This window comes from Cricetulus griseus, chromosome 3 (genome assembly GCF_003668045.3).
Source record: "Cricetulus griseus strain 17A/GY chromosome 3, alternate assembly CriGri-PICRH-1.0, whole genome shotgun sequence".
Taxonomy (NCBI): Eukaryota; Metazoa; Chordata; class Mammalia; order Rodentia; family Cricetidae; genus Cricetulus; species Cricetulus griseus.
Genome location: NC_048596.1, coordinates 118267891 through 118293185, shown reverse-complemented (window position 1 = coordinate 118293185; position 25295 = coordinate 118267891). Strand labels below are relative to the sequence as shown.

General features: G+C 43.9%; 1 protein-coding gene across 1 annotated transcript in view; it reads left to right on the top strand.

Moving 5' to 3' along the window:
* Positions 1-25295, top strand: part of Abhd2 (abhydrolase domain containing 2, acylglycerol lipase) — a 93856-nt gene that overhangs the window by 46600 nt on the left and 21961 nt on the right. Inside the window, exons 4-5 of the mRNA XM_027408187.2 lie at positions 9386-9561; positions 10195-10362. Coding sequence (XP_027263988.1) covers positions 9386-9561; positions 10195-10362 — 344 coding nt within the window. The remainder of the gene's footprint in view (positions 1-9385; positions 9562-10194; positions 10363-25295) is intronic.

Sequence of the window (25295 nt, the reverse complement as noted above, 5' to 3'; positions counted from 1 at the left end):
ACTGTGTGTGACACCCCCCCCCCCCCCCCCCGGACAGGGGGAGCATCTTGTTGTTCCCTCCAATTTAAAGATGTGTTTCTGTGTTTTCACTTTTTTCATTTGCTGCACAACATGATCCCAACCTGAAGCCACAAAGTCATCTGTGCGTAGCTACAGATCCAGCCATCTGCCCAGCCCTAGGGAACTGTCTGGGGCGTCACTTGGAGAGACAGTGTGAGTCTGGGTTTGGCAGCATATGCCTATAACCCCAGCACTAGGGGGTGCTGAGGCAGAAGGATCAAGATCCTGTCAAAAGACAGTATTCTTTCCTAAGAGATGCTTGGGCTGTGACTGGGTTAGAATTGATAGTTTCAACTTTTAACTTGATCCTCACATCACTGCCAGCTTTGGGCTTAGATACCCTCTTTTACTGGGTCCTCAGTAAGCTGATGTCTGTCGGGAGTAACTAACTGCTAGGACTGTCTGTCCCTGTTCCTGAGAAGGAGACAGCCTTTAAAAGTTGACACTAGAAAATTCACATGCTGGTAGTTGGGTTGTTTGTCTGGGCTTGTATTGGTGGCTCTTGTGTGTGTGTGTGTGTGTGTGTGTGTGTGTGTGTGTGTGTGTATGTGTAGGGGGTGTCGCTGCTGCTGCTGCAATGCCGGGGAGTGTACCCAGAGCCTTGTACCTGATAGGGAAAGCCCCTATAGTGAATTCCATCTCAGCCTCACGTGCCACTTTGATAATTTTTAAGCTGGATGCTGTTAAGCGTGTAGGAAAGGCTCATGTACGCTGGTGTTGACTACTGACTAATGGGAATTCTGGAGAGAAAGCATCCTAGTTGCCATCTGCATAAGCACCACTGCACAGGGCCAGGGCCTCGGTTGACCTCTTGGTTCTACCATTGGCACACAGTCTGGCCATCCAAGCTTTTAACAGCTGGCCTCAGTGCCCCCATGGAAAAGCAGGCAGTCCATTTCGCAAAAGTGACATCAAAGCTAAATGAGATCATGCACAAAAAGCACTTTGAAAACCTGTGAAGGGCTGTAGAAAAACAAACAGTTTTACTTAACATGTTCTCTATTCAACGAGATAGGTAAATAAATTCAGGATTACAGAGCCACAAATAGCATCTCAGACGGCTCCAGCTTCCCTTGTTCAGAGGCTCACTTTGTTGAGGAAAATCCTTAATGTGTATTAAGTCACTAAGGGAGAGGCCCCAAGGTTTTGGTCCAGTGACCTTTCTTTGCTGGTTGCTTTTCCTTGGCGTGAGTCTTATTCCTGCAGGTGACTGGAGCATGGTAAGTTTTTTATTCTATTTCTCTTTGAGAGATAATGAACTTTATTTTTCTCTTGCCATGGAAGAGAAAAAAGAATCCTCAATGGAACTTCATGGGGCTGGAGAGATGGCTCGGTAGTTAAGAAAACTGCCTGCTCTTCCAGAGGACCTGGGTTCCATTCCCAACACCCACATGGTGGCTCACAGTCTGTGACTCTAGTCCCAGGGGACCCAGTGCCCTCTTCCAACCTCTGCAGGCACCAGGCATGCGTGTGTACATGATGCACAGACAACATACAATGCAAACCACTCAGACACATAAAATAAAGGGTGCTCAGGCTGCCCTCAAACTCCTCAAACTTCAGGGCCCAAATGACTAAGACCATAGACACCTGCATTGCACCTGGCTAAGAGTTTTCTTTGAGAAAATGTTGTCTTCACTGAGGCCTCAGTCCTATACAAAGAACTACAGGCAACCAAGGAATGCCAAGAGTGGGAGAAAGAGTCTTCCCCAGGGAAGAGCACACCAATCGGTTATATCCAAAACCAGTGGTCAACCCTAAAAACATAAGCATGTGTAACATTACACAGAATTATATTTAGAAATATACATGTATAAACATATATGTGCATGTGGCAACAATCAATGAAGAAAGAAATCATGAATTTGGGAGGGATAGAGGAGGGGTACATAGGAGGGTTTGAAGGGAAGAAGGGGAAAGGAGAAATGATGTAATTTTATTATAATCTCAAAAATAAAAGAGCAAAAAAATAAAAGTATTAGTCAATATTAGGATTGTTTGTTCTTACTCATATCATCTATGCATTTTCAGAGTGAGTAGATTTGCATTTTTCCATTAAATAATTTTATTCCTTCTTATATGTAAATGGGTGGGCACATACACACAATACTAAATGTATCTATTTTAAATTTTCTTGTTGAGCTTGAAGATAATTTAAATGGAACAAATTCTGCTAAGTCAATTCAATATGACATTATATATATATATATATATATATATATATATATGATGAAATTTTATGTTCATCTGGATCATTTACTATTTGGATTTTGTTTTGTTTTGTATTGTTTTGTTTTTTGTTTTTTGTTTTTTGAGACGGGATTTCTCTGTGGCTTTGGTGGCTGTCTTGGAACTAGCTCTTGTAGACCAGGCTGGCCTCAAACTCACAGAGATCCTCCTGCCTCTGCCTCCCGAGTGTTGGGATTAAAGGCATGCGCCACCACCGCCCAGCCTCTATTTGTATTTTTAACCAAACTTGGGGTCAGTGATCATTTTAGTTTTTTGAGACCTGGTGCTCACAGTCTGGTGTTTTCCAGACTGGCCTCAAATTTAAGTAGTCCTCCAGCCCTAGCCTTCCAGGTGCTGGCACACGTGCACCACCATGTCCTGCTCAGTTTTTGTCCATAACACACATCTAAACCACAGCCTCAGGGGAAGTAAGTTTTCTGTGGCTGTTAGTCTCCACATCTAATTCCCTTTGTTCAGCTGTGGAGGCCAAAATTTTGTTAGACAGCACTGAACTGTGCAGTATGCAGTTTTCATTGATGTCATTGTGACTTGGTCCCTTTTTTTTTCCAGTATTAGCCATTGTGAGATGAACAGAGGACTGATATGTATCCATTGTTCATTTTTTAAAAATTGCAATTAAGGTTAAAGATAGAGATTAACATAGAGATTGAGGGTAGTAAATAGCCTGGTGTCAGAATAGTAGGGTATTTGACATTATTAGTCACAAAGGAACATCAAAACTGGAATGAGATATCACTTCACCCACCAGGAAGGCACAGTCTTGTTGTTTGCAGTACAGGAGATTGAACCCAAGACCTTACACACACTAGGCAAGTACTCATGCAGTTATATAGCCCCAGCCCCTTCATCCCACATTTTATTTTGAGACAGGGTCTCACCAAACTGCTCAGGCTGACCTTGAAATTGGAATATAGCCCAGATAGGACTTGAACTTTTGCTCTTCCTGCCTTAGCCTCCCCAGTAGCTGGAATTACTGTCATAAACCACTAGGCCTTGCTTACAATATATTTGAACTTATTTTATTATTATTGGAGTGTGTGTGTGTGTGTGTGTGTGTGTGTGTGTGTGTGTTTACACCAGTGCAGTGCCTGCTGAGACCAGATTTGTTCGATCCCCCTAGCCACCTGATGTAGGGGCTAGGAACCAAACTCAGGCCCTCTGAAAGAGCAGTGCATACTCTTAAACATGGAGCCATCTCTCCAGCCCCCTATAATATATATATATATATATATATATATATATATATATATATATATTTAATAGAATGTTTCAAGTTCTGCTGAGGATGCATAGAAATTGAAACCCTTGAATATGCTGGAAGGAACAGAAAATGATGTAGCTACTATGGAGACCAGTTTGGATGTTCCTCAGGAAGTTAGCAGAAATTCCACATCTAGGTACAGGCCACGAAGAACTGAAAAGAGGAGTTCAAACAGAAGCTTGCACACAAATGCTCATAGCAATGCTATTGAGAATCATCAAAAGGTAGAAGCCACCCAGTGCCTATGAATAATGAATGTGCAAATAAGTGTGGTATAGCCAAGCATCCCTCCTTGAATTTCTTTCCTTCCTTCCTTCCTTCCTTCCTTCCTTCCTTCCTTCCTTCCTTCCTTCCTTCCTGTTCAGGGAGGGACTCAAGGCAGGCGCCCCGTCATGGCACCTGGCATGTGCTCCTTTCTTGATGTAGCTTATTCAGAGTCAGCTTTTTTCTGCTTATGATAAAGTGTCCAGAGCCTGGAGAAGTGACTCAGCAACTAAAAGTTCTTGCTCTGCCTCCAGGCAGTAGTGGCACATGCCCAATCCCAGCACTCGGGAGGCAGAGGCAGGTGGATCTCTTTTGAGGCCAGCCTGGTCTACAGATCAAGTTCCAGGCAGCTCTGAGTTTGGTTTCTAACAACCATGTCAACGGCTCATAACCATCTGTAATTTCAGCATCAGGGGATCCCAATGCCTTCTTCTGGCCTCCATAGGGACCCACACCACTGGCATATATTCTCTCTGTCACATATGTGCATAAACAATAATTGATGAAAATTTAAAGTGTCCTATCTGATAGACACCTAAAATGCCCAGGGGTAGCTGCCAATGGGCATTTGGCTCACCAGGAAGAACTAGCAGGGACTTGCTGGGATTAGGGGACTCAGTCTCGGGGATGTATCCACAACTGTGCATCAAATCCTAAATTGATAGAGAGGTACAAGAGAGTCAAAGGGAATGACAACCACCACTGAAGCAGTTAGATTTACAACAGAGGGGTCCAGGTAATACAAGGAAAATTGGTCACACCCTGAGTTAGGGCAAACAAGCATTAGTCAACTTTATTTTTCTTCCTTCAAAGATCAGAAACCACCTGCCCTGCTCCACCTGCCCTGCAATGCTCGCTCGCTCTCTCTCTCTCTCTCTCTCTCTCTCTCTCTCTCTCTCTCTCTCTCTCTGGGTGTGTGGGTGGGTGTGTGTGCGCGTGCCTCAGGGCATGTGGGCAGGAGGGGGGTTCCAGATTTTCCCCTTGCAGTCTCTCCCACTGGGCAGTTTTGTTAGGAAAGCCAGATGTTGATCTGATAAGGACAGGCTGGCCTCTATTTGCTGTGGTCTAGCTTGTTTCTTAGTAACGAGCTTCCGCACCACAGTGGACAGAGCAGCAAGTGGATTAGAAAAGGAGGAGACATTATTCCTGCTTTGTTAGAGATAAACATGACCATATGCTCCAGCTCTTGAGAACAGCTTTTACCAATATGCATGACCCCATGCAAAGCGCTGTAGTCCAACTGCACACTCTAAAGCTTTACCACAGGACCTGGGGGAGATGTGCCATGTTTTCAGAAGGAAGAAGTCAGTGCAAAGATGTCTGTTAGCCCCAGGGTAATACATGTTGATATGTTTTCAGTCAAGCCTTCTCAAAGTTTCTCAGGAACTCGGCAAGCTGGTCATATAATTTATCTGGAGAATTTAATAACCTGCCAAGGAAACTTTGCAAAAGAATAGTGAAGACGACCTGAACTTTCATCTCTCAAAATATCCTATAAGAGGTATCGATTGAAACAGCCATACTGGCAAATGAATAGACAAATAGATGGATGAACCAGAATAGAGAACAGAGAAATATGTCTGAGAACTTGGCATCTATTACAGATGATGGTTGAAATCAGTCTGGATGAATGGACTGCTTATTATTATGCAAGAATAGTGAACTCATCTGTTAGGAAGAGATGAATTACATTTCCGTATTACTTAGAGAAATAAGTGCATTTCAAAAAAAAAAAAAACCTATAGGGATAAAAGGGAATAAGTGGTATAGTTATAGATGGATGTTAGAATCGCTCTTCTTAAAATACCCTGCAAAGTCAGAAGTGGTACAAGCCTGTATACAATTCCAGCACTCTAGAGGTAGAAGCAGGAAGATCTAAGAGTTCAAGGCCAGTCTCAACTACATAGTAAGTTCAAGGCCAGCACAGGCTACACAGGACACTGTCTTAAAAACAAATTCAAACTAGAAGATGGAGGAGGAGCCAAAATATAAATGTTTAATTTTTAAAATTACTAAATTTAACCACAAAATATAAAAAGTATGTAAAATCAAAATAAACTTTCTTGCATCATGATGCATACCTGTAGTCTTGGCACTCGAGAGTCTGAGGCAGTTCAAGGTCAGTCTGGGCTTTATATCTAGACCCTGTCTCAAAAAAAGAAAGAAAAATGTGTACTTAAAACATACACTACAGTGGCTGGAGAGATGGCTCAGAGGTTGAGAGAGAGCACTGACTGCTCTTCCAAAGGTCCTGAGTTCACACCTAGCAACCACATGGTGGCTCACAACCATCCGTAATGAGATCTGGTGCCCTCTTTTGGCCTGCAGGGATACATGCAGACAGAATGCTGCATACATAATAAATCTTTAAAAAATGTTAAAAATAAAATAAAATAAAACATACACTATAATAAGGAAACAATTCCAACACATAAATGATAATGTTTAATAATATAGAGCTAGTAAAAATAAAAATTAACAGGAAAAAGTAAAAATATAAAAACAAACTATAAACAGAATTCACAGAAGAAAAATAAAACTAAATAGTAGGAGACATGAGTCAGGAAAACACAAGTTGAAATGAGAAACACTTTTACTTATTTGGAGTATACATGTGTGCCATGCACACGTGTGGCTGTCAGAGGACAACTGGCAGTAGCCATGTGGTTCCTGGGGATTGGACTGAGGTCATCAGGCTTGGCAACAAATAGCTTTCCTACCCTCCAAGCCAACTCATCAGCCCAAGAGACATTTTTTTAAATTATAAATTAGATCAACTTTAAACATGTTGAAGTTTAATGAGGTGCCCATTAAAGTGGCCAGAATGTAATAATAATAATAATAATAATAATAATAATAATAATAATACCAATTACTGATGAGGGTGAAGAAGCCAAACAAGTGCTCTCATGTATTATTGGTGGTACATAAATTACAAATCGACCCATCTTCATTGGACAGCATTTTGGGGTTATCTATAAAATTGAAAATACACACATCCTCCAAGGTTCCCCTTGTACTTCTCTTCTCACCTGTTGGGCAGTCAAACTTCCAAGGTTATGAACACAAAACCTGCCAGGTGTCTTAAGGGACAGGTGCATAGGGCTGTCCTTCCACTACACTTTGTCCACCCAACCCGTCCCAGACTGGCCTAGATCCTCTAGTGAGATGACCTTCGGACACAAGAATGACAAGTGAGTTAATGGCTTTTATATTTTCAGACAAATTGCTGCATAGGTAGTTAGAGTAAGTATATCCTTCCACAGACCATGTCAGCAGCATCTCTTCAGTGTATTGTTTAGATAAACTTCAGAATATTTTATCCTTTGTGTCTGTATCTCTTTCATGACCTGGACCATTCTAAATATTGTTTTGACTTTTTTTTTTCTTGTGGTTTTTGGATAAGTTATATAAATATTTTTAAAAATAGAGTCAGAAACCCACCACACTGAACTTAATCACAGCGTTGTGAGTCCTGCTGTGTGTTATTGGGAAGTTAATTAAAAACAGTGTTTTATCAGTAGGTGGTACTGTCATACAATTAAAAATTGTGAGACTTTCACTGTGCATAGTTGACCTCATACTGTGATTCCAAGGCAGTTGCCCCCCACCCAACATACACTTTCGAGATTTTATTCTACTGAGAATGTCACCAAATGCCAGTCAGATGAGACTAGACTCACATTATCATGATACATACTATCTTTTTTAAAATATACTTTTTATAAACCTATGATTTGCTAAGTGGGTGTGTTTCTGTTATTTCAGCAGATTTATTTCAGAATCTGGGTGCTTAATGTGGGTCCTTGGCCATAGACCCTGGGGTAAATGTGGAAAGAGGTGTGCCTGGGAAGAACCCCTTAGTGATGGAGCTGCCTGGGTTCTGGGACAGAGCAGTACACAGAGATGAGACAACTGTCCCAGCAACCAACCTGATTGGGAGCAAGTCCTAAGGACAAGGCCCAGCTGGCCAGGAAGGGACCAGGGTGGCAAACGGGCATCCGGAATAGACACACTGTTCCCCAGTAGTGTCCATTTGAGGTGAAGCTGAGCCACTAGTTTAGGTGTACTGGAGCTTAGGGAGAGAATTAGGGAGTGCCAGGGTGTGACCACCCCCTAGGCCAAGCTAAAGACCCATGCACTGGAGGACTGCAGCAAGATCTGTGTGTTGAGATTCTCCCTCCATTGGCAAGGTGGACAATTGAACAGCGGAGTGGGTGGGGGACCAAGGGTGGAGGCGAGGAGGCCACAGTGAGGCTACTGCCAAGATTCAGAGGAGGATGGACAATGGCATCATGATACGCAAAATCTGCAAATAGCCAAAAGGAGATTTGGTTGTATTTTTGACTTATTTTCCAAGATTAAATCATGTTCTAAACAAAATTAAAGAGTAGCATATGAAATATACCTGTTCTGGCTTTGTATTTTGTTTATTTTGTTTTGTTTTTGAGACAGGGTTTTTCTTTGTGCCCTGGCTGTCCTGGAACTCGATTTGGAGACCAGGCTAGCCTCAAAACTCAGAGATCCACCTGTCTCCTGTTCTGATATTTTTAACCTTGCTTTATTTATCCTTTTATTCATACTGTAAGGAAAACATTCCTCCAATTTTACTCAGGAGTTTGGTTTCCATGTGCACCCATTTCCCTCTACACGGCCCAGTAACTGTCTGGTAGCTTTTGTAAACTATGTGGCTGAGTCTGACATTGTATTATTTTTATAAGGCTGCCTTTTGTTACTATCCTAACCACTCAGCCCCTGTAAATACCTTCTCCTGCTTCCCAAATGCAGTCTCTTCTGCAGGGATATTTGCACTTGCTGGCAAGTAGCTCCATGGCTCTTAAACACCCTTCTCTCACCACTCCAGCCCCAAAGAAGCAACTTGTCTGGGGACTGGTTTCCAAGGGAGCTGCACTTAGAAGCTATAGCATTTACTGAGCACAGGTGCCATGCAAGCCACATTGTATGCATTGGCTCATTTGATAATAATAAGGCCAACCCTATCATGAAGGACGTATTCAAAGGGTATTATTTGCTTCCTTTTTCCCCTCTATTATAGAAATGACCCGTGTTAAATCACTTAAGCTCTCAATTTGAAGTCATGGTTGGTTTCTGAAGCTAATCTGGTGTAGGAGGCATTAATGAATGTAGAAGAGGAATAAATGGTTGCCTGGGTAAGAGGTGGTAAAAATGTTCAGCTCAATGGTAGAGTGTTCACTCAGCATGCATGAGGCCTGGATCTTATCCCCTGCATTGACAAAAGCTACAGTTGAACCAGATTTTTTTTTTTTTTTTTGAGACAGAGTTTCTCTGTGCAGTGACAGTTGTCCTGGAACTCGTTCTGTAGACCAGGCTGGCCTTGAACTCACAGAGATCCTCCTGCTTCTGCCTTCTGAGTGCTGGGATTAAAGGCCTGCACCACCACGCCCAGCGAAACAAGTTTTTACAAACTAGCAAATAAAAAACCGTTGGGTTTCTGACCAATGTGCAAAATGTGTTGGTAAAAGCTTTAAAAATGAGGCCACTCCTATTTTTCTTCCTCTCCTTTTTCAGATACATCCCACCGCTGATCTGGGGGAAGAGTGGACATATCCAGACAGCCTTGTATGGGAAGATGGGAAGGGTGAGGTCCCCACACCCTTACGGGCACCGCAAGTTCATCACCATGGCTGACGGAGCCACCTCCACATTCGATCTCTTCGAGCCCTTGGCTGAGCACTGTGTTGGAGGTGAGCTGAACCATAGTGGAGTTCCCGAACCATAGTGTTGGGCCTGGAGAGAGAGAACACCCACAAGTGGAGAGCAGTGTATAAATGCCTGTGCCACCCATTATCCCATTGCATTAGTGGGGGGGGGCATGACATCACGCAAATGACCTGCAGTTTAACCTGTGCTTGCTAGTTCATAGGTAGCAGAGATCAGTACAGAATTGTGATCCACTTGTGAAATGCAGAAGCCTATTTCTTACGATTTATTTATTATTATTTTACCTCATTGATGATTTGCTTGCATGTACATCTGTATGAAGATGTCAGATCCCCTGGAACTGGAGATAGACAGTTGTGAGCTGCCATGTGAGTGCTGGGAATTGAACCCAGGTCCTCTGGATGAGCAGCCAGTGCTCTTAACTGATGAGCCATCTCTTCCAGCCCTTGCCATTTTTAAAATTGAAAGTTAATTCTTTTGTTTGTTTTTGGTTTTTGAGACAGGGTTACACTATGTAGCCCACAGGTGATCCTTCTACCTAAACCTCCCTGGAGGGAGGGGAATTGCCTATAATCTCTCATAATCCCACCACCTCAAACCCTGTCCGTGTTCAAATATTAAGTGGATATGTAAGGCTCTCTTTCTCCACCTTGTAGATGACATCACCATGGTCATCTGTCCTGGAATTGCCAATCACAGCGAGAAGCAGTATATCCGAACCTTTGTTGACTATGCCCAGAAAAATGGCTACCGGTGTGCAGTGCTAAACCACCTGGGAGCCCTGCCCAACATTGAGCTGACATCCCCTCGGATGTTCACCTATGGTAAGCATGGGGCATGGCCAAGTGGAGCCTCTCTTTCTCTCCCTTTTCTGTTCTCACTGAAAGTGCCAAGCTCCTTCTGCCTTCTGCCTTGTGTTGTGTAGAATTTGTGACCATCCATTAGAGATGATAGGGCACACTTGTTACAGCAGCCAACTTGTGCTGGCATTTGTGATGCTGTGCCTTGAACAGCTTTGTAGGTGGGACGCCACCTACAGTGCCTAGAGGTTCATAAGGGAAGGTCTTGCCTGGGCCTTGACTGGTCTGAGAGTGCCACAGGGAGCCAGGGAGACCAGGTTCACAGCTGGACTTACACCATTCACTATGCCACCCTGACGCCTGTTCCTCCAGATTCTACCAGGCGGGCAAAGATGTAGTGCAGTGCATTAGTGTCGGCCGAAAGGAATCCGTAATCCAGCAGATTGCTGGATCCTCAGGTTCCTTGAGGACAGGAATAGGCTGTCAACTTCACACAAATGTGTGTGTGTTGGGGGCGGGTGGGGGGGGATTTCCCTGTGTAACAGCCTTGGCTGTTCTGAACACACTTTGTAGACCAGTCTGACCTTGAACTCACAGAGATCTGCTTGCCTCTGCCTCCCAAGTAATGGGGGACTAAAGGTGTGCACCACCACACTAGGCTGCACAAATACTTCTTAACTTTACTGCACAAATACTATTTAACTCATTACCAGAAGTTCTCCCTTCTGAACTGTCTCTCCTTTTGGTTTTGTTTTTAAAACAAGGTTTTAATTGGTAGCACAGGCTGCTCTAGAACTTAAGCTATCATCCAGGCTGGCTTTGAACTTGCAGTAATCCTTCTGCCTCTCCCTCATAAATGCTGGGATTACAAGTGTGCACCACTATGACCAGCCCTGAACTGTTCACTCTTGATTCTCATTGGCTCTCTCTTCAGATTATATATGCACACATAAATAATAAGCACATGAAAAATGCATCTATATGTTCACATTTGGGGTGGTTATGAGCGAACAAATTGTAATATGTTGTAATGAGAAACAACTGAACATTCTATCTATAATCTTGCCATAATGGCAGTTTCTAATTCTTTGTTCTCCCCTTCGGTTTTTATCCATATTTACATAGTTTTTATTTAGTTGCAGACACAGTTTGTATACAAATAGTAACTTAAAGTAACTTTATAATCACTTTAAAGCTACATAGTCATTATATTGAATCTTTTTAAGAGCTTCATTTCTGTTTAGTTATAGTCACAGGGTGTAGAGGTTTTCAGTATTTTAAATAATGTTGCTGTGAGTATCATGTTCATAGTTTTGGGTTTGTTTGTTTGTTTGTTTGTTTTTCTCCTCTTTTAGTACCAGGGACTGAACCTACAGTCTCCTGCGGGTTAGACAAGCAGCCTGTCTCTGAGCTATAACTGTAACTCTTTTGCATTTTTATCTTGAGACAGGGCTTTGCTAAGATGCCCAGGCTGGCTCTGAACTTGATCTGTTGCCAAGTGGGCCTTGAGCATGTGATCCTCCTTTCTCAGCCTCCTAAGCTGGTGAAACAACCAATCTGGCCTTTTCGTCCCATCAATGACATCTTAGAAGGAGATTTCTGATAGAATTATGATAGAATATTTTTCCTATATATTTGTGCATATTGTCATGTTTTCTATGGGGTCATGCACACTGCCATTCCAGACACCCGTTTTACAGGTGGCTTGTGCTCAACACTCTGGTCAGTGGTTTGAGACAGAGATGAAAATCCAGATTTACACTTAACCCAGGTACATGGGGGATGTGATATGTGGGGGAAGAACTGGCTCTAAAAAGCCAAACAAGGCAACTTTGAACGCAGATGAAAACAATAGGGGGTGATGATAAGATGCTGGATTAGACAGAAAGCCATCTGGATAAGTAGAAGATAATAACACGTGGCTTGGCTGCAAGGCTCAACCGGCACTTAGAAACACTACCTAACATCAAGTGTACCAACACAAATTAGAAACGGCAGTGAGAGGCCTGGCAGTGTAGCTCAGTCGGTATAGTGCTTAACCAGCATGAGAGTTCAATCCTAGGAGTTCAGTCTACAACACTGCATAGCCGAGGTGTAGCCCATGGATATTGGAGACAGAGGCAGGAGATTAGAAGTTCAAGGTCATCCTTGACTATATAGAAGTTGAGACCCTGTCAAAAAGAAGAAAGAAGAGTAAGAAGCCACTGCCATCAGTGAAGACCTAGTATATGTACTTGTCTCAGGCAGCTAGAATCCCCTTAACAACTCTGGGTGAAAAATACTGAAGCACTCAGAAGAACCGTTTAGTCAGGGGCATCAAGCCCGAAAGTAGAAGAGTTGAGACCGGAGCCTAGTTCCAGCTGTTGCAACCTTCAGAGTCATCTCACAGCTGGTAGAGCTGGTAGAGTCTCCGAGAGCCAGGCAGCTCATCCATAGAGTGTGCTGGGCAGCAGATAAGGGAGATGGACAACATTACAGACTGGAGATAAGCTGAGAAGAAGCAGAGCGGGGCCCCGGGCAGGGTGTGCTCTCAGAGAAGACCCGAGGCAGGAGACTGGGACCCTGGGTCAGACACTCCAGTCCAACCACAGCTGACAAGGTGTTCGCACTGAGTCTCGGTCCCAGGTTCTTCCAGAACACCGTTTTTTGAGACATAAAAGAGACGTGACTTTTGTGGCTGGGCTGCTCCTTTGCTCTGTGGCAGTATATCGTTTAGCTGTTGCTCTGCACCTTTTAGTAGGGTTGAAGTCAAACAAATATGACTTTCAAGAGGTATAAAAATCTAGAATTCAGATAGCATATTGAAATCTAACGTATCTGTGGTGGCTTTCAAGATGTTAAAGAGTCGGTATTTTCTCAGCAGCTGCTTTTTAGCTATAATTAATTGATTTTTGATAAGTGAATCCTTGGACTGGTGAGCAAGAAACATTATTTTAATAGGAGTGGCAAAGTCCAGGTTTGTTACTTTTGACAGGGAAACTAGAAGTGAAAAAACCTTCACTACAGTTAATCAAGTTGCAAATCATACATATTACTTTCACACCTCAGCACAAATATCTCTGTAGAATTTTATATCTATAGCAAGTCATCAGTTGTTTTAAGTCATCGTTGCGCTTGACATAGCCTGGTGTTTGCCGTCACTAATCCTGACTCACTGCTCCTTCAGGGTGTACACTTTTGTCACCCACTCTTTTCCTCCTTTCAGCCCAACTTTTGAAGTGTTTGGTCGAATTCCGTGTTGGATTTCTGTACGAGACAAGATAGAGTAACTGATACATATCCCCAAAGCCCAGCAATGCAAAAGCAGAGGTGTATATCTGCTTACCCTACATGTTCATGGCATAGCCTGGGGCCCTGGGTCTCCATCATTACTGTCTACATAAAGAGGCCCGGGTTTAAAGAGGCCACCAACTGGAACATGGCCAGCCTCACAGGGGATATCGAGAGCCTGGCTCTAGAAGCTTTAAGTTAGAAATGGTAGAGATCACTCCTGGCCACAATTTGTTGGCCCAAGCACTACCAAGCTTAACTTCAGTGGAGTGAAGGAATACAAAGTGGATAACTGCCCAACTCTTAGCACAGCATATCAACATTTTAAAATCAGAATTGTGATTTATAAATTAACATAGAAGATTTTGTATTGACAGTTCAAAGCTTCCTCTTCCAGGAACATGGTGTTTACTAATCTCCTAGTAAACTTCTAGTCCCCTGTAGAGGCAATTGTCATACAACTGATTCATCGGTAGAATTCCTCCTGGGAAATTTTAAAAGACACCAGAGCTGGGGGCCCAGCTCCTCAGGAGCCTGTTGTACAGCCAAGGTTTTCAGAGTCGCAAACCTGAGTCTCATCTCTTATTGCCTCTTCATTTGTTGTTATTGTTACTGTGTTGTGTTAGATCTTGTTTTGCTTTTCATTGTAGAAAACTTCAGAGCAGGGAGAGAGGAGAATAGTAGAGTGGACTTGGGACAAACCCAGTATATCAGCTCCTGCTTCGAGACCCACACAGCTCATCGCCAGTCTTAACCAGTCTTGTTCCTTCTGTAAACCACCCTTCCCACATCCTCTCTCAAAGGTTATTTGGAAACAAGTCCCAGTCAGCTGGTCCTTTCATCTGTGACTCCTTCAGTGTGTTGTGCTATGATACACTGTAAACTGTTTGGACTTGTTTGAACTCCAACAATGCCACAGTCTGGTGGCTTATCCAGCAGAAACTTATTTTCCCACAATTACAAAACCGAGAGTCTGGATCTGTGATCTCTCTCTGTGGCTTGTAGATGGCCAGTATTTTGCTGTGAGTCTTCATGGTCTTCAATGTGTGCTTCTGTCGGGTACTTCTCTGTGTCCTAATGTCTTCTTAAAGGATATCAGCTGTATATTTTAGAGCCTTCCCTAACCACCTCATTTTAACACAATAATACTTTTGAATATAGTGGCATGCTGAGGTGCTGGAGGTTAGAGCTCTGGGGAGACACAATTAATCTCATAGCCTAAACACAAGCACAGCAGCAAATCATCTCAGATAAAACAGCACCACTTGAAGCCGGACGTTGGCATGCCTTTAATCTCAGCACTCGGGAGGCAGAGGCAGAAGGATCTCTGTGAGTTCGAGGCCAGCCTGGTCTCCAGAGCGAGTGCCAAGATAGACTCCAAAGCTACACAGAGAAACCCTGTCTCGATAGGCTCCAAAAGCTACACAGAGAAACCCTGTCTCGATAGGCTCCAAAGCTACACAGAGAAACCCTGTCTCGTAAAACCAAAACCCAAACAAAACAAAACAAAAAACAGCACCACTTGAGCTCACACAAGGGCAGTTCACTTCTGTCTTCTGTCCCGTTCCCCTATTACAGCAGGTTGCTCAGTGTAGAACCCACATCAAGTCTATAGGCTGCCAATGGCGAATGTGTTTCTTACACCTCTTGAATCACCTTCCCTCACTTTTACCAGATTCCTAAGCAAGCCCTCGTCATAAGAATGACTTGATGTGAGCTGAGTGGTGGTGGCACATGCCTTTAATCCCAGCACTCAGGAGGCAGAGGCAGGCAGATCTCTGTGAGTTCAAGACCAGCCTGGTCTACAAGAGCTAGTTCCAGGACAGTCTACTAAGCCACAGAGAAACCCTGTCTCGAAAAACCAAAAAAAAAAAAAAAAAAAAAAAAAAAAAAAAAAAAAAAAGAGTGACTTGATGTGATATCAGGGTGGGAAGCTCTCTGGATCCCCAGAATATGCCACAAGCCCCTGAGTCAGACTTCCTGGTCCCATCCTGAGACACATTAGACAATGCACTGACCCCAGCATTCCCTGGGTGTCAGAGGGACTTGGGCCTGCTCATCTCCAGGATACTCAAGTTCTCTGGAAATCCCTTCCATGGCTCTCACTTAGCTTCTTCTGTCATTTGAGTCTCTACCAAGATGTCATTTTCTTGAGATCCCTTCACTGACTCTTCTGCCTGCAATAACGTGACCCTATCCATACCACCCAGGCTTCTGCCCAGTGCTCCCAATCGTTCTCCATGAGACTTAAGATTTGAGGATACTAATATATTTGGTTTTCTGAGACAGGGTTTCTCTGTGTATCTCTGGCTGTCTTGGAACTCACTCTGTGGGCAAGGCTAGCATTGAACTCAGAGATCTGCCTGCCTCTGCCTCCCAAGTGCTGGGAGCCACCACACCTGGCTGATTTTCATAATTTTTAGATTGGATTTGCCAACATGTTTAAAAGTCCATTCCACTAGAGCAAGCCTTGCTGTGACTCCCATTTCCCAGAGTCCTGCTTGGCCTTAGGAAGCATTCTCCCAACTCTCCTTCAGTGACGCTAAACACTGGCTCAAGACTCTGCTGGCAGATGTGGAAGATAGTGCGTGGCTGTAAAGTGGCACTGAAGGTGACAGTAATCTCAGGCAGGTAGGTGTACCTGGCAGCTATGTGAACTCTCCCTAGTGTAAAGTTCACTCACCGTTCTAGAATCGAGGCCTGGCTTTCCCTTCTGTGAAAACCCTTTTGTCTTTTTCAAGACTGAGGAGAAAACAGAAGAGGGCATTGACAGGAGCCCTGTACTCTGCCCATTCTGCAGTACCCCTATTTTTCAGTTTGGAACTCATTTCCAAAGCATAGAAGCCCTAACCCCTTGTCAGCAGCCGTTACCAACAGAGAATTTCCTAAGTGTGATTACATGTTCTTAGGCTCTTTGGTGCTGCCTGAGAAAGCTAATTCATCAAGGAAAGCCTTGCATTGCAGCTTCCATTGATCTCACACTAATGAGGGGCAGACTGTGCTGAACTCTGCATATTTCTTCATTTGATTGTTACTGCGTTGGAGATCGCTATTAATTAGTGTCCCCACTTTATAGGCTTAGGGAAGTTTAAGTGCCTTGCCCTGGATCATGTGACCAGAGGAGCAGAACCAGCATTCAAAGTGTATGATTCTTAACTCCAATTTAACCCCACTTCTGTTCTATTACTCATTTCCTATTTGGGGTACTATTCATTATAGTAGAAAATATATATGTGCGTATGTGTATATTCAGAATAGTATAGAGAAGCAAGAGCGTTGGAGCATTTAAAAGTATCTCACTTTGATGATGGTGGGCATTTTTATTAGTAAGTATGACTTTCCTGGCATATACAGTGTGCTGCAAACTGTCCTGAGTACTTTTTATGCCCTGTTAAGTCAGCTATCCTCTGTGACAGCCGTGGAAACTGAGGCCCAAGCAAGGCTGAATAACTAGCTGTAGATCACAAAGCTAATGAGTAGGTGACCCAGGTTTCAAGCCAAGGCAATCTAACCATCTGTCTGAGTCCCTCCTCCTGAGCCGCAGGCTACTGCACCTCTCCATGCCTGAGCGACCACTAAGTAGACATGGCTGTCAGTCAGGTGCCTGTTAGACTGAAGACCAAAGGGCTTCTCAGGCACAGAAGTGGGCTGTGGTTTGGAGTCTGGTCTTGTATTTGTCCAACGTCCTGCAGCATCTGGAGAGAGTCTGAGACCCTGTCTTCAGGACACTACAAGGAACAGCTCTCTGCTTTGGACAGACGAGGACTGCATAGCCACCATAGATCTCAGTTTATTTGCTTAGTTTATCCAAAAGAGAGTGTTCACCATTGGCAAGTTGTTTAGGTACAGGGACCAGGTCTTAGTTTTTAACAGGTGCAGATAGAATGTGTGTTAATCTCCTGCATTCCCTACATGACCCATATCTGCTCAAGAAGGGCCTACACAGGGCAAGAGCCGGGGCTTCAGAGGCCAACAGATGGGATTTGCATATCCAGTGGAGAAAACTGATAAAGGCTGGAGAACAGCAGCAGTAATGTCAAATGTGTAGCATAGAGTCCACTTCTTTTGTAGGGCTGGCTTTCCAGATACATGGCCTTCAGTACTGACTGGTCAGGCAGGTCTGTGTGGGTCACATCTCCAGTTCAAAGCTATTATGCCTTCATGTTCTGTGTGTGTGGGGGGGGGGGGCTCAAACTCAGGTCTCATTCACACTTACTAAGTGTTTTTTCACTGAGCTACATTTCCAGGCCTATAGCTCAGTGATAGAGCATTTGCTTGGTGTGCATGAGGCCCTGAGTTCAATCCCCAACTAGCAGGGGTAGGGACTTCTACTTAATTTCAATGTGCACCATAGATTTTGTTGTTGTTTGTTGTTGTTGTTGTTGTTGTTTTTCAAGACAGGGTCTCTCTGTGCAGCCCTGGCTGTTCTGGTTCTTACTCTGTAGACCAAACTGGCCTCAAACTCACAAAGACTAACCTGCCTCTGCCTCCCAAGTGCTGGGATTAAAGGCGTAAAGCACCACCACCCAGAGCACCATAGATTTTTAATATGGGGAGAGGCAGTAGTATGGACTGAACTTGGACTCTTGCACATGCCTGGCCATATCCCAAACTTCACGTTAGTTTTCTTTATTCTGAGACAGAGTCTCATTAAGTTGCCTGGGCTGGCCTTGAACATTTTTTGTAGCCCAAGCAAACCTCAAACTTATGGTCCTTCTGTTCTGTTCTCTTAAGTAGCTGAGATCACAGGTCTGTGTCACCTGTGTTACCAGGCCTGACTTTATAGACATCTATAAACGAAAGAAAAAGATGTTACCTTTTGAACTTCAATTTTAAAAGTATTTCAGAGTTACAGAAAAATAGCAGAACCGTTACAGAGTGTTCCTACATGTTCTCAGCCCATCCCCTAAGGTCAACATTTAACCACAGTACAAGCATTGAAACCATGAAACTCCCATTGGCAGCGTTCTAGACTAATCCTCAGACTGCCTGAACTTGTCCTTCCTCTCAGCAGCTCATGTGACCTTTATTTGTGGTGTTGACTTAGGTTCTCCCGCTGGGGACAGCGCCTCGGTCATCTTGTCTTTCTAACCTTGAAACTTGGGATGAATATTTAGTACTTATTTTTAAGATGTCTTGTAGGGGTGTGTGTGTGTGTGTGTGTGTGTGTGTGTGTGTGTGTGTGTCTGTGTGTCTGTGTGTCTGTGTGTCTGTGTCTGTGTGTTTTTAAAAATAAGGTCCTAGCTGTTCTGGAACTTACTTTGTAGACCAGGCTGGCCTTGAACTCAAAGATCAGACTGCATCTGCCTCCCAAGTGCTGGGATTGAAGGCTTGTGTCACCACACTTAGTTCTTAGTGTTTTGTAAGATTCTTTAAACTATGAAACATTAAATATTTCTCTTGATAAATAAAAATGAATGACATAAGCTAATAAGAACAAAAGTAAAACATAAACCTTTTATGGTAATTAGTAGTACCTATAAGGATTGAAGTTGCCTTTTTTTTCAAGACTTATTAGCTTATTTGTGTGTGCATGTTCGAGCAAGCAAAAAGTGAGATGGGGGAGACATAGACAGAGTTTATGTGCACCAGGTTTGTTTGTTTGGTTTTTATTTGGGGGAGTTAGTTTTTAAAGACAGGGTTTCTTTGTAGCCTTGGAGCCTGTCTTGGCAGAGATCCGACTGTCTCTGGAATGTTAGGATTAAAGGCAAGGGCCCTGGGAGACCAGAAAAGGGCATCAGATCCCCTGGATCTGGAGTTAGTAACATGAGTTGTGAACCATCATGTGGTTACTGGGAACCAGACCCAGAAAGAGCAGTAAGCACTCTTAACCACTGACTTGTCTTTGCAGCCTCCAAACTGTCTCTTCAATGTCCCCTTAAGTAGGATGCTACACTGGATCAGATTAGATATCCACCCTGCCATATGCATGCCATCAATAACACTGAAGAGGAAGGAAGATGGAGAAGTTTTGTGATGTTTTTGAAGTATGTTATTGTAAAGAGCCTCATCTAACATTGGAACACAGCAGTAGGAGATATGTTAGCTGAATTTTTTTTTTTTTGACACAATTGATTTTCTGATCCAGGCCATGTTTGGATTATAATGTTTCTGCCTGTGATAATATAAGGCCAGTAAATCAGGAAGAGCTGTGTTCACTCTGTGTGCCTCTGGCTGAGGACATTACACCCCGGTACTGGTGTTAAAAGTAGATCATGACTGGATCACGCCCACAACCCAAGAATGAGCTGGGGAGTGCTTTTCTAGCTGGAAGTCCTTCTGGCCCCTGTATTTTGTCTACATAACTAGAAAGTTCATGGCCAGAAAGTCAAGAGCCAATGGTCCTATCAGCTGGATCTTGAATCAAAGATGGAAATAATATAGGCCTTTTTAAAGTCTCTTCTAAATCAGGCAAAAGGAACAAAGCTAACTTGATTTTGGCCCCATGAGTCTCCTAAGAACTTAGTGCCCTTCTTTACCTAAAACACTGCACTGGGCATTTTGACGTTGAAAATGGGCTCAAACGGTTTAAATGCTTTACTTTAAATAGTGAAGAGGGCTTCCCCTTGTTTCCTAAACTCTTTACCTCCTGGCGTGGCGTCGTGCTGAGGGAAGGTGCCTGAACTGGCAGCATCACTCCATGGTCATCTCTTCCTTAGAGAAGCACGTCAGTGTCCTGTTGATTCTGATGTTGGAATTATTCATTTGTTTGCTTGTTCTTCATGTAGATTAGAGCCTTCAAGAGAAAACCAGAAAACCTTGACGTGCCTAAAGGGCAGTCTCAGTCTTGGAAGGGAGAAAGGCCCTTTCCCTACAGTAACCATGTAATTTAGCATCCTAATTGGGACACTTTGGAAAGTCAAGGGAGCTCTTACCAAAATCCATATCAGAACAGACACACTTCCGGGCTCTCAGACAAAGTGGGACTCTGTGCCACCTGACTTGTGGCATCCTTGGAGTTCACCCATAGTTCAGGGCCCCTGTCATAAACAGTGCCGACAGTGAATCTTTTAAAATAAATTTACATTTCCCCTCCTTTGGTTTTATGAGACAGTAGCCCAGGCTGATCTCAAACTTGCTCTGTAGCCAAGGCTAGCCTTGGACTCCTCATTCTCCTGCCTCACCTGCTGGGATTGCAGTTGTCCATCCCCATCACACCCGAACAGTATGTTTGTTCTCCTCCCTTATTTCCTTCCTTTTCTTTTTCTTTTTTTAAATTTTCAGGTTTATATGAGTGTTTTGCATGTTTGTATGTGTACCACATGCCTGTCTGGTGCGTGTAAAGTTCAGAAAAGAACCTTGGCTCCCCTGGAATTGGAGTTATAGATGATTGCAAACCACTATGTGGATGCTAGAAATTGAACCAGGGTCCTCTGGAAGAGCAACAAGTGCTTTAACTGCTGAGCTATTCAGCCAGTTTCCTTTTCTTTTTACAATACTGGGGCTTCAAACTCTGGGCTTTGCGCATTACTGTTACTAGTCAAATGTCCTGACCCTGAACTATACCCTTGTCCCAGACAGTAAATTTTAAGAAATTTGTTTTGTTTCCATTGTTCAGTTCATCTTACAACATTTGATTATATCATCAACCTAAATGTTTCTGTAAACTTGTCATAGCTGTCGTTTTCACTGTCACAGACTCAGTCCGGGATTGTGTTGATTCCAGAGTGACAGTGTGAATTGTGTTGCCTCTGCTTAACCAGCCAAGCCTTGGGCCGGCTGTGATAGCACACGCCTTTAATCCCAGCACTCGGGAGACAGAGGCGGGAGGATCTCTGTGAGTTTGAGGCCAGCCTGGTCTCCAGAGCGAGTGCCAGGACAGCTGGGGCTACACAGAGAAACACTATCTTGAAAAAAACAAACACAAAAGAAAGAAAAAGAGTCAAGCCTTCTTATAATGTCAGTGGACACCAAGGGAAGGGAGACAGACAAGGGGACAAGGGAGAGGGGGAGAAGGAAGGTGGGAGTGAAGGCAGTGATGTGGCCACAGTTCAAGCATCTTAGGGGACAGTTGTGAGGAGCAGGGCCATGTGCTTCAGGACAGGTGGAAAGCACGGTGAGGTTCTGTGAGATCCCCGTGTGTGAGATCGTGGTGTGTGAGATCCCAGAGTATGAAATCCTGGTGTTTTAAGATCCCTGTGTGTGAGAACCCCATGTGTGAGATCCTGGTGTGTGAGAGCCCCGTGTGTAAGCATGCAGCCCTAAAAAGGCATTTCCAGGACAGAAGAAGCTGGAAGTACTCAGTTTTCAATTTCTGAGTTAAGGACAAGGCAGTCTAGCTTCTTTTCTGCAGCTATTTTCTTCCTGAGTGACTCGTCCTGGGTAGCTTCCCCTTGGCTCTAAGAAATGGCTCGTGTACCTTTACTATGAAAGTGACAGGAGTTGCTGGGCCCTCATCACCTGCTGTCAGCAAGCCTTGCTGTTACTTAGTGGGACTCATTTCCCACCCACAGGACTGACCCCGGCCAGTGTGTGTGCCCAGTGTGTGTGCTTTCGTTGAGCATGATGCAAGCTTTGTTCTTACTCTCTTCACATCCTGTGACATACCTACCAAACGCCAGGCCCATGCCTGGCACGGATCATGTAGAATGACTCAGCTGCTGCATGAACAGGAACACCATGTCTCCGGCTCTGTATATTTTAGCCTGCTTAGTCATGCTCATGTCATTTGGGGCTATGACTTTTAGTTTTTGGTTAGTTTTTTTTAAGATAGGGTCTCATGTAATCCAGGCAGGCCTGAAACTCGATGTGCTGCGGAGGATGACCTTGAACTTCTAACCCTTTTGCCTCCATCTCCCAATGTTAGGATTACAGTCTTGTACCATCTCACCCAGGTTTGTGGTACTGCAGATTGAGCCCAGGACTTCCTGTGTTCTAGACAGGCACTCTACCAACTGAGCTACATCCCGGCCCAGGAATAGCTTTTGAACTAGCAGCTTTCAGAAAGTCTTTACTTTGTCTTTCCATGGGGAGAAGGCTTGAAGAAAAGGCAACAGCTTTTTGACCATTCTCTTCCAAAGTATTGGACTGTCCTATCATCTTGTGTGACTCATCTCTCTAAAGCCAGCCTAGTGGCTCATATTTCATCTTATCTTTGAAAGCTACAGTGAGATTAGATGTCTAATCTTGTTATTGGTGCTAATCCCGGAAGGGCCAAATACACAGAACCTCTCTAAACCCCCACTATGGACATACAGATTACTGTAGTGCTTAGCAAAGAAGCCAGGATGGGCCTAAGAGCATCAGGAGTTCCCAGTGCCGGGAAGAGGGCAGCCCTGGCACTAGGTAGACACACCATGACTTCCCTTCCCTTGCCAAGGATAGGTGTCTGCTCTTCATAGACAAACAACAGCTTTTCCAGAGTAAGCTGGCCCTTTATCCAGGTCAGATGTGTTTCAATTTAATGAAATGAAGGTTCCCAAAGAGCCTACACCATTAACTGTAATTGCTCCTCAGTTGTATAGCAAATCCAAGTTTTGTGACTGCTCCAGGTCTCAAATAATTAGGTTCAAATCCAAGTACTGCAGGAGGGGTCAGATGGGAAGACAGTGAATCTTTAATAATTGAGCAGTACTCCCCTGCAGTACTATTGCCTCTGTAGGTTTGTGATACAGGGCAGGAGACTTGGGCTTGGAATTCAGATGCAAGTACCAAAGGCCAGCACCCCACTCAGGCTAGCATCCCCACTCAGGCCAGCACCCCCACTCAGGCCAGCATCCCTACTCAGGTCAGCATCCCCACTCACCTTGAATGGGAGGACAAGTCACCTCAGCCAACAGTTCTTTTTCTTCATCTGTGTGATCCAGACAGAAAGCCTGCAGCAGAGTGTGCCCCCCTCCCCCTTCCATCTCTTGGCTTAGGCCATGCCGATTAAGCATCCTCTAAGCATCTGGCTCACAGATAGAGTGGGGAGCAAGATCAAGGACATCTTTATGGAGTTTATAATCTAATAGCAGCTCACTCAACATTAGAACATAGCATAAAGATATGAGTAATTAGCCAAGGCTGATATTAGGCAGAAATCCATAGAAATGGTAGAGAATGATTTTTACATTTAACAGTGTAAAAAAAAAATCGGCTTAGAACCATTCCTCATGCAAATAACATCCCCAACCTAGACTGCTGTCTGCGCTATTGATTGTGTCAGGTCTCTTCAGAATAGTTGAAACTGGCCTTGGGGATCTTTATTTGGCTGGAGATTTAAACTAGCTAGGTTGCTTTTATTAAGCATGAGGCTCTCAGATCTCTCCTTGGTTTCTACCACAGTTTTTCACAAGTACTCTATTAGCTATGTGCACACATATATTTCCCTTATGAACCTAAGCACACATGTGGAATGGCACCCTTTCCCACTCCCTGCCTTGTTTTGATCCCTCTAGAAGATGGATCATTCACCCAGCAGGTCAGGTCCCCCATCATCATTCTCTTTCCCAGCAGAACAGTGGTTTGTGTACCCTGCTCGCTACTCTGTTCCAAGGTCTTCACTGCTACAAACAGCAGTTGTCAAGAACATCCTTGTACGTATATCTTTGCACACATATACAATTGTATCTGGAGCATAAGGTTCCCAGAAATGGAATCGCTAGACCAAAACCCTGTGCTTTTATTTTGTCCTTATTTGAGACAGAGTCTAACTATGTAACCCAGGTTGGGCCTGAGCTCATAGTCCTGCCCCTGAGTGTCAATGATTCAAAGAATTAAACTATTTCTGTTTGTTTGTTTGTTTTTGTTGTTGTTGTTTTTTCTGAGAAATGGTCTCATGTAGCCCAAGCTGGCCTGGAACATGCGATGTGACTAACACCAACCTTAAACTCCCGATCCCACCCCTCATTCCCCAAGACTCCCCCCCATCCACCTCCCAAGTGCTAGGATTTCAGGTGTATGCCACTATACCTGGCTTAAGGATTGTACTTTAAATATATATAGACATATATGTATATCTCTGTGTGTATATATGCAAATTAGTTGCTTTTCTGTTGCTGTGATAAATACTACAACCAAGACAACTTATAGAAGAATTTATTTGGGCTTATGAGTCTAGAGAGTGCCCATAATGGTGGGACAGAGGCAGCAGACAGGATGATGGCCAGAACAGGATGTTGAAAGCTCACATCCTGAACTATGAGCACAAAGCATGAGCCTTTAAACTTTCAAAGCCTGCCTCAGTGACAGGGCCACACCTCCTAAACATCTGTAAACAGTACCACCAACTGGGGACCATGTGTTCAAATGCCGAGACTAAGGGGAACATTTCTTATTCCAACCACAAAGTGTGTTTGGATGTTTTGCCTGCATGAATATCTGTGCGCCTTGTGGGTGCCTGGTGCCCAGAAGTCAGAAGGAGACATCCGATCCCCTGGAACTAGAGTTACAGGTGATTGTGAGCTGCCATAATAGTGCTGGGAAGTGAACCTGGGTCCTCTGCAAGAGCAGCCAGTCCACTTAGTCAGTGAGCCGTGCTCCAGCCACAGGACTGTACTTTTAAAAGCATTAATAATGTTACCATGATATAGTCCAAGGTGTGTCTGTTCCACCGTGCACCCACTCAAAAGTGAACATACCTGCAAGCCCATTGTCTGCAACATCCCCAGTCTTGGATATTGGCAAATCTTTTCTGATTGCAGCAGCAGAAAAAATAATAATGCTATTTGTTTTATTTAATGGTAATTTAAATTTTCTTACCTATG